The sequence below is a fragment of the Eptatretus burgeri genome, chromosome 4 (assembly GCF_056783735.1).
Source record: "Eptatretus burgeri isolate ZD-2024b chromosome 4, Ebu_testis_v1, whole genome shotgun sequence".
NCBI lineage: Eukaryota > Metazoa > Chordata > Myxini > Myxiniformes > Myxinidae > Eptatretus > Eptatretus burgeri.
In genome coordinates, this window is record NC_140964.1 from 120,744,650 (window position 1) to 120,759,987 (window position 15,338).

The following is a 15,338-nucleotide window of genomic DNA, read 5'->3' on the forward strand; positions in this document are numbered from 1 at the left end:
CTGAGATCGGCAAAATGAGTACCTGCTTGCTGGGATGATCGAGCCATTCAAGTATCTTGCGTTGGAGTGGCGACCCATCCAGGATTGTGCTCAATAGCCCAGGAGATTGCTTCGGCAGCACTGACGTTCTGTACAGAGGATGGTCCCGATGGATGGATGGATGACCTTCGACTTTTGACCTGTTTAACCCAAAATTGAATCAGTTTATCTTTGTAGTACTCTATGCTCACCAAGGTTTGGTTGAATTCCCTTCATTGGTAAAGAAGTTATCATAGCAACAAAAAAAAAAATGATAATGGATAGATAAACGAACAGGCAACAAGAAAACTTATTGCCTCCATTCTTTGACTGTGGTAGCATCTTGAATCCCCTATTCCGGACATTTATTCATGTGAATAACATATTGACAGCCATGAGGCTCAACATACTCCATTACAAGTGATAAGCAAAATAGAAAACATACCTTTCACAATATGTTTGGGGGTGGAATTAAAGTCAAAGGTATTGCGATGAACGACAAGTCAAGTCAGGTCAGGTATCATGGAAGCATGTGCCGGAGCAGCGCGTCGCTGTATCAACTTTCTGCAGGTACACCAGAGACCTCAGTCTGGCCATCCACCAGGCAGACACCAGGCTGATTCCCATCTCCTTGAGATGCCGATCAACCTGCTGCAACTACGAAGCACGTGGTCGGCACAATGGCCTCCTCCACTCACAAGGCTCCCTCGCTGAGAGAATCTGGTGAGCAGGATTAGCATCAGGAAAATGAGCGACATGTCCATACAGCCACAGCTGACGCTCATGGACAATGGAGGTAACAAGTATCATTTGAGTCTCTCTCAGCAACTGCTCGTTGGACACAAAATCTGACCAGTGATAGCCAAGGATTCTCTGAAGAGACCTGGTACCAAAGGAATTAAGTTTCTATCTCAGATCCCTGGTCAGAGTCCAAGTATCACAAAAGGAGAGCAAGACAGGAAGCACCAAGGACCTGAAGACTCGGACTTTCATCCTGCACAGGTACTGACAGCACAACACCCCATGATCTAGTGAATCCATGACTCCCCAGGCCTTACCCAGATATCTATTGAACTCAGGGTCTCAGCCAGCAGAGACATGAATATCACTGCAAAGGGAAGTGAATCTCCCTGTGACCTCAACATCCTCACCACAAACGCATACAGACAATATAGCAGCATCCAAGATGTCAATGAAAGCCTGGATTGTAGTTTTGACCCAGGAAACCCGTAATCCCAGTGGCTCAGACTCCTCATTCAGCACATCGAGAGCCCCCAAAAGAACATCCAGCATCTCCACAAAGATGACTGTAATATCTGTGAAATCAAGGTCAGAGACCTTGAACCTTAATATTCCCAATTGACGCACCGCAGCTTGATCTCCCCGACATCCTCACCAGAATCCATTCCATACAATTGCTGAAAAGTGTGGGGGCCAGTACACAACCATGACAAACTCCAGTAGCAACTGGAGATGCCACCACATCTCACAGCATTCTCAGTACCAGAGCATAGTTCAGACATCAGGTCAATCAGTTTTGGTGGCACCCCACGAAGACCAAGAATCCTCCAGAGGGCATCCCGATTCACTGATTCGAACGCTTTGCAGAGATCAACATAGGCTGCAAGTAGCCCCTGCTGAAAGTCTCGTTTGTGTTTGGTGAGGACCCGAAGAGCAAGGATACAGTCAATTGTTGACCTCTCTGGTGTTAAGCCTGACTTCTCTGGGCACTGGTGCTCAAGCAGATGGTGGCGAACACTATCAATAATTATCCGAGCAAAGACCTTGCCAGGCACTGAGAGCAGTGCCACCCCTCGGTAGTTGTTGCAGTACTGGCGATCACCCTTCCCTGTCCAGAGAGGGACAACAAGGTTCCTCTTCCAGTTAGTTGGGATGATGCATATGTTCCAGGCGGAGCACAGAACTGCATGCAATGACATGAGTACAGCATTTCCACCAGCCTTGAGAAGTTCAGCATGGATGCCACAGATCCCAGGAGCTTTAGCTCATTTCAACCGGTTCACCGCAGTCTGTTTTCACAAATGAAAGTGGATCACAGTGGATTGTTGGGTTGGCAATAGGGAGAGCAACACTCCTGCCATCCAACTCAACAGCTGGTGGATCAGCCTGGGACAGCCGCTCTTAATAACCGGCCCAGCGAACCTTCACTTCGGACTCCTCCGTCAAGACCCCACCAACCTCCGCTCTAACTGCAGAACACCGAGGGATGGGCTTGGAGGAACACAATGCACGAATTCCCCAGAAAGAAGGATGAGAATCAATTGACCACAGGTGATGCTCTACCCCCTCACAGATTCCTCACACATAAGCCTCCTTGTCCACCCTCAGCACACGTACAGTTTTACGCCTCAACTCCACAAACAGCTCAGTTCTGCCATTAAGCCTGGCCCTGCGACTTTGGTCAATGGTATCCAGTGTCCCTTGAAAGACAGAATCATTCTTCATTTCACGGTGAGTTCCAAGATATCCACCAGCAACATCAATGACGGTGGTCTTGAAAGCACTCCACAACTCTTCAGGATTCGCCAAAGCACCTAGACTTTCCAAATCCCCACTCAGCTTGTTTGCAAACTCCTCAGCTTCCCTCTCATCCTTGAGCTTGCCAACATCCAGCCTAGGCTGGGATGGTACCATTCTCCCGGTTTTAAGCTGAAACTTCAGAGTTGCTTCAACAAACCTGTTGTCGGTATTGAGGAACTGAGCACTCCGGTCGACTGTGCAGTTCTGGATCGTCCTCCAGTGACCATCAACGAGGATATGGTCAATCTCCTTTGACATACCACCAGCATTGGAATACCAAGTCCAGTGATACAATAGTGCAGGAGGATGTTTGCAGACACAGTTGGGCACAAGAAATGGATGGCCATTGGCTCACAAGGAGCTACTCCACCCTTTGTAATGAGCAAAAAAAGAACTACAGTGGTGAGAAAAATAAAGCAAAGATAGCAATGAAAGACCATACACAAAACCACAGTGAGTGTTGTAAGGAATTCCCGAACCACAATGGTCAAACAAACATAATGAACAAAAACCATAAAACAAGAAACCAAACTCTGGTCTCAGGGAAGGGGTTGGGGGAATAGTAGAGTATGTCCACCTCTCCCTCGACATTACTCCAGCCCACAACATTGCTGTGCTCGTCACTAAATGCAAGAATATGAAATCAAAGTAAAAATGAAAAGTTCCTTGAAGGGATAGCAAATTTGAAGCAGATCGGCTGTGGCCCGGTTTCTTGTTGCAGCAGTGCGGAAGCTGACCCATCATATTTATCCATTTTAATTATGTACACACTTGCAAGCACTAGAGCATGTGTTTCAATGTAACCTCTAGTAGAGTTTGAGAATCATCTGATAATTACATTCTCACGAGGAACATGGAGAAGGTTAGTGACTGAAGAAACATACATTTTAAATATAAAAGGAAGGAAAGGGTGAAGGAGAAAGACCAAAAGGGAAATACACAAAATTAATAAAAAAACAAAAAGACTGGCCTTTTTTTAACAATGCAAGTACAAAGGCCTCTTCCTCTGTGCTACAACATTGTGCTTGAGAAGCAACAGGGGGACAGAGCAATTTGCCATTGGATAAGGTTATTCAAACTTTTGGAAATTGTTCAAGTGATCCAGACTGGCTTATAAAAAGTTGAAACCACCACAATGCTGTAATTTAATACACAAGTGTTGTACGGTCATAAGAATCGATTGCACCAATTAAAGTTGATAAGATTACGTTTTAACCATGGTAAATGAGGAGTGACCATGTTTCAAGAGTTAGGCCTATGGCAGAGCAACAACCTTCATACTATTATATCATAAAATCAGACTTGTCGGTATAATGGTTAGAGCATTCGCTCCAAGTCTGGGAGGTCAGTGGTTTGAATCCCAGCTAAGTCACACCAAAACGTCATACCAAAAGCTACATGCTGCTTCCTTGATTGACGTTCAGCATAATTCAAAAGGATAAGAGCATAGGTAATCCCCATATATTGGCATCCATGGTGAGGTGAAAATTCCTCCTCAGGAAATACCCCCACTGAGTGCAAGGAGAGGGTCAGCGCCATTATTGTGGAGTCGCTGGTATCCAGAGTGCCCCCGGAAGTGACGGCACTTCCCCCAAGCTCAGTGGCTGTTTGTCTCATCGAACAGTCCTGTGTTGTGTCTTTTGTATTTGTCTGTGAGATGTGTGTGTGTGTGTGTGTGTGTGTGTGTGGCACCTCCATGACGAGGCCAAGAACATAACATAAAAAGTCCACAATATTCACAATTGAGAAGATTGTTTAGGTTCTATAGACCACGACGTGCTTACTTCACTTTGAAGGTCCATTTGAGAGGTTATTCTCCGTACAGATTCATCCAATACTGCCTTGTTCGTATTTCCAAAACACTCGGGATTATCCTCTGCAGGAGGGATCCGCATCTGAAATGTGCACGAGGTGGAGATTAGCACAAGTAAAATAACCAGTTTTCAACAACTTTACAATTGATTAATGAAGAACAACCAAACTCTTAAATTGCGCGTGTTGAAAAAAAAATGAGTGAATAACTAAAGTTTTGTGCAACAAATTTTGAGGAGACAAAGGCTGAGATCAAATACTTTCCTATTCGTTCATCCAGTTGAACGTTTCTTGGCACTTTGACCCCATTGCAAACTTGATACAATGATGTACATTATTGTATTTCTCCTTGGATGTATGTATATATATATATATATATATATATATATATATATATATATATATATATATATATATATATATATATATATATATATATATATATATATATATATATATATATATATATATATTAAGTAGCAAATACAAACTGTTGCTTCGCTGATGGGGGGTATTAAGGAGGGGAGTTGAGAGAGGAGGAGGGGGGGAGGGAGAGAGAGGAAGAGAGGAGAGAGGGATTGGAGAAAAAAAGAGGCAGGAGGGAGATGGAGCTAGGAAGGGGAGGGGGAGAGGGGGAGGTGCGGAGAGCTATGCCTCACCAAATGTTGCGATACCGTGGGAGGGAGGGATGTGAGGAGGGGGTGAAAGAGAGAGAGAGAGGGAGAGAGAGAATGAAAAAAAACAAAGAAGAGAGAAAGGTGAGGGGTGGAGGTGGCGTTAGTAAAGAAAATGATAAGTTGTGCTTAATGACTGAACACACACACAAAAACAAACTCATGTCAGAACAGCTGAACACAACAACAACACAACAGAGTTTGTAAAGTAGTCTGCTGGCACATCTGCAAAAACTTTGGTGGCCCAGTTCCAGAAAATTTGTGGGAACATGAACCAAAAGTAATCACTGAAAACATGGAAGTACCTACCGCTCAAATGCCATCTAATGATCTCTTCGTGTGTGAACTTCGAAAACAAAGTCTTACGACAAGATATCAAACTTAGGTACAAAAAAAAAGAGAAGAAGGCATTGCTGATTGAGGTGTTAATCGCAGTGATTTTGGACTAAACGATGCAGAGATCAAGGAAATGACCAAAAAAACCAAGACCTCAAGAATGAAATGAGTAGATCCTGGAAGCTGAAGAATGCCAAAGTTGTACCAGTGATAGCTGGACCTACAGGAATGATGACAAAGAACCTCACAGAGATATTAAACATCGAGGCAATACCCCTGTGCACTCATCTGGTAGTGGCTGGATAAGATAAGGCAACCAGGCAACCACTGACAGGCATCGATGACCCACAAAATGTATAATGGAGAAGAAAGTAAATACATCTGGATTTTTTCAATGCCATTAACAAACCTTGTTACATCACAAGTGACAAAGGTTGTGGTCAAGTTTCATCAGAATTGTGTGTGTGGTTTCTGAGAAGAAAGCAAATGCGTATTTTGGGGAGCAACCTCCCTCTCCCCATAGACCCTCCGAGACCCCAATTTTTTTTAAACATCATGAACAAACTTTGCTACGTCATAGGTATTGAAGGTTGTCGTGAAGTTTCATCTGAATTGTGTGTATTGTTTAAGAAGAAAGCACATTCCTCTTTGGGGAGGAAACCCACTCCCCACCCCCTGATCAACTCCCTCTGTCGACCCCTTTAACCCCTCTTATTTAACGCCTTCACTGGTGATGAAGGTTGTGGTCAAATTTCATTGAAATCGTATGTGTAGTTTCTGAGAAGAAGTTACAAGTATTTGTGGATGGACGGACGGACGGAAGAACGACAAGCCATCCCATAAGCTCTCTTGAACTACTTTACAGGTGAGCGAAACAAAAACAATTCCTGGGAATATTTTTTACAAACGAACTACAGTTGGAAGCTGTCCGGGGCTCAGTGACGATCCTGAAGAGATCTCTCGCCACAAAACTTTGAGAACAGAAAACTTCACAGCTTGGTCCATGAATCGTGACCCCTCACCGAAATAAAGGTGGATACTTTGAGCCCACCCTGGGAGGACTCCATTCTACATTCTGAAACCCACATATGTAGATACCAATCAACGACACACACACACACACACACACACACTGAGACCTGATGGGTCCCTGTTTCACCTCCTGATGAACCCCACCTACATGTGAAGATTGCAGGCAACAACAGCAACTCCCACACACGTGTACACACACACACACACACACACACACACACACACACACACACACACACACACACACACACACACACACACACACACACACACACACACACACACACACACACACACACACACCTGATTGGTGTCCATTTCACCTCCCGACTCCCACAAATCGTTATCGTTAATAATGTATCCGGACTGGATACAACTCAGAAACCTTGAGTTGCTTTCACCGAAAAAGTCCGTTCCGTTTATAATATCGACGTTTCAGGAAGATGTTCACAAACATTAATATTTAACAAACAGCTGCGTGTGACGGGTGGAAAAAAAAAACTTGGCTCGGTAATCTAGAAAACACGTTTACACGGCAAACGGCTCGGAAATTGGGCTTTATCAAAGAAATGTGTTAAGTTTTAAAACCCACAAAGAGAAATATAGAACCCTTTGTAAAACAATCCGAAAACCAAATGCTTTAGAAACAGGTGTGAGGACAAAGGGAAACCTGATAGAACCTCCATAAGATATGGGATGAAACTTTACTACCACTGCACCTGTAACAGGTATGGCATGTCCACACACCCACGGAGAGTCCGTACAGATCAACATCGTCCCATATGTACCACGTCCGTGTGTGCTGAATACATACCTCTACCTTGTAGTAACTGTCAACTGCCCGTCCCTATCAGGACACGAACTGGATTGCAATAACACCACCACAACAACACCAACACCAACACCAACACCAACACCAACACCAACACCAACACCAACACCAACACCAACACTGCCTAGAACAGGATCTCATCTGAAAAAAAAAAATCCTCAACATTACCTTCACAACGACAACTACACCGCCTAGAACAGGATCTCATCTAAAAAAATAAATATTACCTCAATATTACCTTCACAACGACAACTACACCGCCTAGAACAGGATCTCATCTAAAAAAATAAATATTACCTCAACATTACCTTCACAACGACAACTACACCGCCTAGAACAGGATTGTGCTGACAACTACACCGCCTAGAACCTCGGACACCACAAGGATCTCATCTAAAAAAATTAATATTACCTCAACATTATACCTCAACATTACCTTCACAACAACTACACCGCCAAGAACAAGATCTCATCTGAAAAAATAAATATTACCTCAACATTACCTTCACAACAACTACACCACCCAGAACAGGATCTCATCTAAAAAAAAAAAATCCTCAACATTACCTTCACAACGACAACTACACCGCCTAGAACAGGATCTCATCTAAAAAAATAAATACTAGAAGCAAACGTAGAATTCTTCTTACATTCGCTTCTGACTTTACCTATAACTTGTTGACAACTGTATATGCAATTTCCAGTTACTTCGGCCTGGATTCGGGATCAGCGATCAAATAATGTAAATCATGATTAAAAATTATTTTTTGATGACGCGGGAGATATCTTTATTAAAATCAGTGGAGGAAATATACGCCATGTCTGATATTTGGATCTTTCATGTCTCCGACGATGCCTTTATCTCCCGGCATGCATTATTCCCCATGACAAAAACCAGAAACAAAAAAAACGGAAGCAAAAAAAAAACGGTAGCAAAAGGGTCATAGCCAACGACACGGATTCCAAATTGCCAGGGTATTGTGTTGTTCTTGTTTCCTAGTCTGTCATGTGCACGCGTTAAGTATGAAGCTCACTACGTTCGCTATAATTTAAAGGATTGCTGTAAATTATGTTAATTTCACGACATCCTACATTCAACTTTATTTATATTCTATACATCAAAACATCATTCTCTTACCTAAAGTAAGAACCATAACCTCACTTTAGGTCGCCCCGCCCATTACCTGTCGCCCTTGTCACACCTCCACAATTGATCTCCAAAAACCACTTTTGTATAGCGCCCTTCTTCAACATTATTGTCAAGGACCAGTTGTTGTGCGTCACCGTTCTTCAACATTGATGCAGAGGACAACTCTTTTATGTGGCCCCGTTCTTCAATGTTTGCACCAAGGACCACTTGTTGTTGCGGCCTTTACATCATCAGCATTGTGGCAATTGGAGCAGAATAATTCCCAGGGGCTGAAGGGTAGTCTACCTCTATTGATGGTCTCCGTGCTGATGCCCACCAGGCCAAAGAAGATATTCGTGCAATATGGGCCACGTGTGTCATGAAGACCGCCACCGACAAACGGCCACGTGGTCCCACCTGTGTTTATGTTTTCCATAACCTCCCCATAAGGACTGTTTCCAACAGCAAAGGACCATTTGATGGCCACCTGTTGCTCAGAAATGGGCTGAAGAGCATTGTTTATTTATTTATTTATTTTAATTTGCGTATCATGGACCGAACCAGTGTGAAGTGTGTAAATAATTGTAAAAATGTTTAAGCCCACCTGGTATGTGTCTAGGTATAGAATTACATTTAGAACTGTCTCGTGTGAATGTGTTCGAGTGAAGGAACCCAACGCATTCGTTTTCATTTTTTTCAAAGGTGGAACATGTGTGCATTGTCGCACTTAGGGGACAGGCGAGGTAAACCATATTGGAGGAAACTGTACCTAATATGTGCACAAGAATTTGCAGACTTGGGACAAGTCTTGTAAGGGGAGGGGGTAATGTGACGGTTTTGGAAACATACCCCAGAAGAGCATACATGGACACAGAGGAGACCCGAGGACGAGTTATTGCTTTAGTGAGTGTGTAGTTATACCTTTGTTTTTTTGTTTTTGAGGGGGGGGGGGTTAGTTTGTGTATGTGATCTTTCTCCCTCGCTCCCCTCCTCTCTGCTCTTTTCAATCTTTCCTCCTTCACCCCATTGGTCCATTCAAAACCCTTCTGCTACTTTCAATTTTTCTTCCTTCATATCAGTCCGTTCCAACAATCCCCCCTCTGCTACTTTCAACCCCCATCAATCTGTTCCAAACCCTCTGCTATTACAACCCTTCTTAACCCTATCGGTCTTACCTTCAACCATGCAACCGGTCAGTCATCCCTCAGTCCGTCTGTGTCCCTCTCCATTGCCACTCCATCCACGCACTGTTTTGTTTCGTACGTTCATGGCACAAGGCACGACACTTGATGCATGTTTGTGGCCTGCGGGACGGTGCCTCTCGTGTGATACAGTGGGGCACTCAATATACAGAGAAAATTTGCATGCGAGGGAGGAAACAGGGGCCTTCATCGTGGCCTTTGGTGCGTGAAAGGAGGGGCGGGGGCTGTGGTTGCTTGCAGCTGACATATATGGGACACTGGAGAGGAGTTGCCTGCTTGTTTTAGATGCCTCAGAAATGCAGCTGCACGTCCCATCACCACTCCACTGCCCATTTTCTCCATCCTTCCCTCCTCCCCCAGTATATTTGGAATTGCACAACCCCTTTGGGTTGTGTGTAGTGAGGGAAAAAGAGTCGACCCTACTTTTCTTTTCTCAATACTATTCTTTTCTTTCCAGTTCTTATGGTCTTCTTCTTCTCCACAGATTGAATGATGGTCATGTGTCCTTCATGTAAATAAGATTGGATAGGAATATGTGTTTTGGTTAAACTGTTCTTTTGTGCCTTTTGCTTTCTTGCCTGTAGATACTCGTTTTTAAATGATTCCGTGTGTGTGTGTGTGTGTGTGTGTGTGTAAATAATTGTTAATTGTTATTTCAAATCTGTCTCGGTTATCCTTTCCTTCATTGGTCTGACACAGTGTAAAAGTATCGCTAGATGGGAAGTTGTGCCCCATGTGATTTGCTCTGTTAGCCGGTGCTGCACCAATCTGTTCCACTCGACAGAAGATCACCAGGTGCGGTGCCGAGGGCATGGCCTCCAGTTTGGTTGCTGTGCCAATAGAAAGGTATTGTGGAAACAGCGAAGCATAACCCTGCGAGGCCAGTAGTCGAAGCCAATTGGCTATGGCTATGGAAGAACAACAGTCCGTTGGACCGTGGAGTTATCTGTGGTTGGCGGCCTCAGGACTGGGTGTTTAGGAGAAACTTGAGTACTCTCCCTTGTGGCTAACCTCAAACCCTGGGGCCGTATAAAACGCAAGCGGGGTGAGCTTACACAATGTATAAGCATACGGACCGTATCTTCCCTCTATATTTTGTGACCATAACATTGTGTGTGCATAGATTCAGTTTAGGGTTAGAGGTCATGATAGTAGGGTAAGGCTATTAGATTTCAGGATGGCAAACCTTGAGGGAATGAGGAGAGAATTAGGCAATGTAGATTAGGACAATCCAACAACAGGACAATCAGTATCAGAGAAATGGGAAGCCTTTAAGGACCAAATGTGTTGAGTGCAGAGTAAGTACATTCCAATGAGGTGTAAAACTAGAAACAGAAAGAGACCAGGGTGGTTGAGCAGTGAGATAAGGAATGCTATTAAGAAGAAGCAGAGGGCATTTTTTTTGGTTTAAAATAACAGGACTGGAGTTAGATTTATATCACTATCGAAGTAAACAGAGGTAAGTTAAGAAAATAACTTGGCAAGTCAAAAGAGAGTATGAGAAGGACATGGGTAGGAATATTAATTATAATAGCAAGGTTTTCTTTAAGTATATCAGGGGAAAAGAACAGGTTAGGACCAGTGTGGGTCCATTGAGGAATAGCACCGGGAGAGTGGTTTATGTGGAAAGTGAGATGGCAGGCTTATTAAACAGGTATTTTTCTTCAACTTTTACACAAGAACAGTCAGGAGAATTACCAATAACTGAGATAATCTATCAAGGAGGTGAAGAAGGGCTTTTACTGAAGATCCAGGTTGGAGTGGAGGAAGTAAAGGAACAGGAAATCTAAGAGTAGATCAGGCTCCAGGTCCAGATAATATGCACCCAAGAGTGTTGATGGAAGTGACTGAGCAGGTAAGCGAGATGTTAACGGATATTTTCAATATTTCACTGGAGTCAGGACAGGTACCGGTGGATTGGAGAGTAACAAATGTAATACCATTATTTAAGAAAGGATCCAGAGAACAATTGGGAAACTATAGACCTGCTAGTTTGACTTCAGTTATGGGGAAGGTGTTGGAGACATTGGCTGTGAAGGACCAGATGAGGAACCATTTAAACAAATACAAACTAATTAAAGGGTAGTCAGCATGGGTTTACCAAAGGTAGTCCCTGTCTTACAAATCTTTTAGAGTTCTATGAGGCAGTGTCTGATTGGGTGCATGAGGGAAAGGCAGTGGATATAGTATATTTAGATTTTAAGAAGGCATTTGATAAGGGACCGCATTGGAGGTTGTTAGCCAAATTGAGGGGTTTTGGGGTGGCTGGTCGGGTAGCTAATTGGATTGCAAACTGGCTTCGTGGTGGGAAGCAAAGAGTGGTTGTGAGTGGGAGGATGTCTTGCTGGGAGGATGTAAATTGTGGGGTACCTCAGGGATCAGTACTCGCACCATTACTATTCATTATTTACATCAACGATTTGGATAATGGGGTAAAGAGTCAGCTTTCCAAATTTGCAGATGACACACAGCTTGGAGGAAAGGTGCATAGCAGAGGGAGTGGTGATCAGATTCAGGAAAGTATTGATACTTGTATAGATTGGGCAAAAGATTGGCAGATGGAATTTAACCTGAGTTAGTGTAAGGTGTTGAGGATGGGGAAGAACAATGAAAATAGAGATTACAGGATACAAGGGGTAATTTTGGAGTGTGTCACACAGGAGAAGGATCTGGGGGTGGTAATAGATATGGGAGGTAAGTAGGCAACAGTGCCAGGCAGCCATAGGAAGGGCAAATCGGGTTTTAGGCTGTATTCGGAGGGGGAACAATTGTAAATCAAAAGCGGTGGTGTTACCATTGTACAGGAATTTAGTGAGGCCACATTTAGAATATTGTGTACAGTTTTGGTCACCACAATTCAGGAAGAACATAGATGCCAGAGAGAGGGTTCAACGCAGGGCTACTCGATTGATTCTGGGCCTAGCTGGACTCAGCTATGAGGAGCGGCTGAAGGAGACAGGGCTTTATACACTAGAAAGGAGGTGGTTACGAGGAGATATGTTAGATATCTTTAAGATAATGAAAGGTATAGAAAAAAATAAGTGCAGATGAATTATTCAACAGAGGAGACAGTGATAGGACCAGGGGCCATAGACTGAGAGTAAAGAAGAGGAGAGTTAAGCGGTAGCAAGGCAGGGGACTTTCACTCAGAGAGTAGTTAATGCATGAAATGGCTTCCCTGAAAAGGTTGTGGCAGCAGTAAAAGTAGATAACTTTAAATTGGAATTAGATAGGTACCTGGAAGTATTGGAGATAGAGGGGTATGGGGATGTTGACAGGACTTTTAGGTAGTTTGAGCATTGATGGGTGATTGTGTGCATGTGTACAGAGTGCTGTTGGTGGGGGTCTTGTCAAGGGGTGTTGTGTGGTTTATGTTGTATGTTATTAGCCAAGCCCATGCCCTCTCCCCTGAGGGGAAGAAGAAAATGAAACAAAAAATACAGAAACTACAAAAACGTGTACATATATATGTATATATTAAGAATAAAAAATAAAAAATTATTTTATATTTTTATTTTGCATTTTCTTCCTTGTATCTTGTGTGGATAAATTAGTATGGTGTTCACGCAGGCATGATGGCCTGAATGGCCTCCACCTGTGTTAGATTTCCTTGTATTTCCTTGTATATGGAGTACTATCATACTCCACTAATTTTTTCCAGAAGTCCGGGCCTCAACTTGTACTCAGAATTGACTTATCTGTGATTTAAGACATTGATTTGCATAAATTTTAAAAATTGCAAAGTGTTATATTTTTCTGAAATAAATTGCATAATTGGTAATTTAAAGCACACGAAAGCAAGTTTCCACAACATCGTGAATATGTTCCTAGAAAGTGCGACTTCGGCAAAGCGACGTTAAGCATACAAGTATTCTCATGGACATGGAGTTATAATGGGGGGAGCGGGGGGGGGGTGTTCCCAGGCACATTTTCGTTCACCCAAACTTAACTTAACCTCCCTTAACCACATATTGGAGACAAATCTAAAACAATAAATGTCAGTGTGTGTATCAGACATTCAGTGTGTGTGTGTGTGTGTGTGTGTGTGTGTGTGTGTGTGTGTGTGTGTGTGTGTGTGTGTGTGTGTGTGTGTGTGTGTTCTCCACCCAATTTTGCATGCATTCTGGGGGTACCCAGGTACAGGTCAAAGGCACAAAAAAATTTCCCCAAAATCTCTCCTCCCCCACCCACAAGGAAATTTTCTAAATGGGTATAGGTCTGAAAATCATATCCTCTATATTAAAAAACGGCTGGGCTAATCTCCAAATTTTGCAAAACGCGCTGGAATACCCAGGGTCAGGTCACAGGCAAACCCTCCTCCCACCCCCACAAAGCTATTCTCTGTGTGTATGTGTGTTTGTATGGCTGAAAATCAATAAACTGACCTCAAACAAGGAAATGAGGCCATTTGGCCCATCATTGCCCTGGTGCACTTTCAGGTTAATTTTTGCTACAACATTAAACATCAATCATCTTGATGGTTTTCTGAAGTAGAAAATAACCCGATCTTGATCAGGTGACCCAACTTGTGTATATACATATTGCACTCAAACACAAATTCGAACAATAAGCCCATGGGAACTTATTGTTCAAAGATTATCATCACTGATATTGTTTGATGATTATTAGCACTGGACTTACTGCACTGGAAGTAAAGGAACACATTTCAACAAGTCATACTCGTACTATACAATTCTGGAATTGTTTCAAGTTGTTGACTCAAACATCCCCTAATTTTTTTTAAATTCCAATTTGCAGTCTTGGGATTTTACTAAATCCGATCCGATTTTCAGCTTGAGGCTCATCATTCAGGGGATCGTATGGAGCTGATGGAGCAGTTGTCCAGCAGTAGTACAAAGTCAGTGGTGAACCCATTGCGGAACTTATACAAAAAAATAATTTTGGGATTTGTAAGGGTAATAAACACAGAAAACACAATGGACAGTTGCCGGAATGCCCATTGTATAGAAGAAGATGGCCCAAATCAACGTGACCTCCATTGGTGCTGCAACAGAAGCAAATTTTGGTCTGATGTGACTCTATCCACTTTCTTTCAGCAGAGCAGAGAACTTACTTATTAATCGCTATCCTGCGACTTTGAAAAACATGATCTGGTATTTTACCATTTCCTGCAGGAATTTCCTTCATCCCCCAAAAGACCAAATCGGACACCCAAACTGCAACTCTAAAACATTTACTCAATTCAAACTCGAACAAAGTAAGAAGAGAGGTGACACATACCTTTTCCATGTATTTGAACTTCACATGAAACCAGCTCGACTTGATCATCTTCAAAACGGAATGGGTAATTTTAGTCCAAGCAGTAGTGAAATGCAAGTGCCCATGTAGCTTCCACGCAAATAAGAGCTAAATTCCGGGAGGAAGGTGTCCCTCACTCCTGCTGTGCACGCTCGAGACAAAACTAGTGCACAGGAGGGGACCAGCTTCCGAGAGCTCGTGATTAGTTAATGGGCTCCAGTTGTGGCATGTCCACACATCACCAGGAAACACATTCTAATGCACGCTACCCTCAATTTAAATCCCTCAGCTCTGAGCTTGAACTTAAAGACGTGTGTTCTCGTGCTTTATTAAGCATAATGATGACATTATGTTTGTTACGAAAATATTGTGAGTCAAATATTCCTAAAATTGAACTGTAAGGCCACATGTTAAATGATGGTTATAATTTCACTCGGTCAACCATTGTAGAACTCAAATTTAGTCTTCAAGATGTGATAGCAAGTTGCACCAGCGACTCCATC

At 43.0% G+C, this 15,338-nt stretch overlaps 1 protein-coding gene across 1 annotated transcript in view; it reads right to left on the reverse strand.

Annotated features, from left to right (window-relative positions):
* LOC147028994 (autism susceptibility gene 2 protein homolog) overlaps positions 1–14,880 on the reverse strand; it is a 493,807-nt gene extending 478,927 nt beyond the window's left edge. Inside the window, exons 1-2 of the mRNA XM_085879897.1 lie at positions 14,818–14,880; positions 4,344–4,454 (exon numbers count right to left, since the gene is read on the reverse strand). Coding sequence (XP_085736023.1) covers positions 4,344–4,454; positions 14,818–14,865 — 159 coding nt within the window. The 5' untranslated portion in view covers positions 14,866–14,880. The remainder of the gene's footprint in view (positions 1–4,343; positions 4,455–14,817) is intronic.
* Between the last annotated feature and the right edge of the window lie 458 nt (positions 14,881–15,338).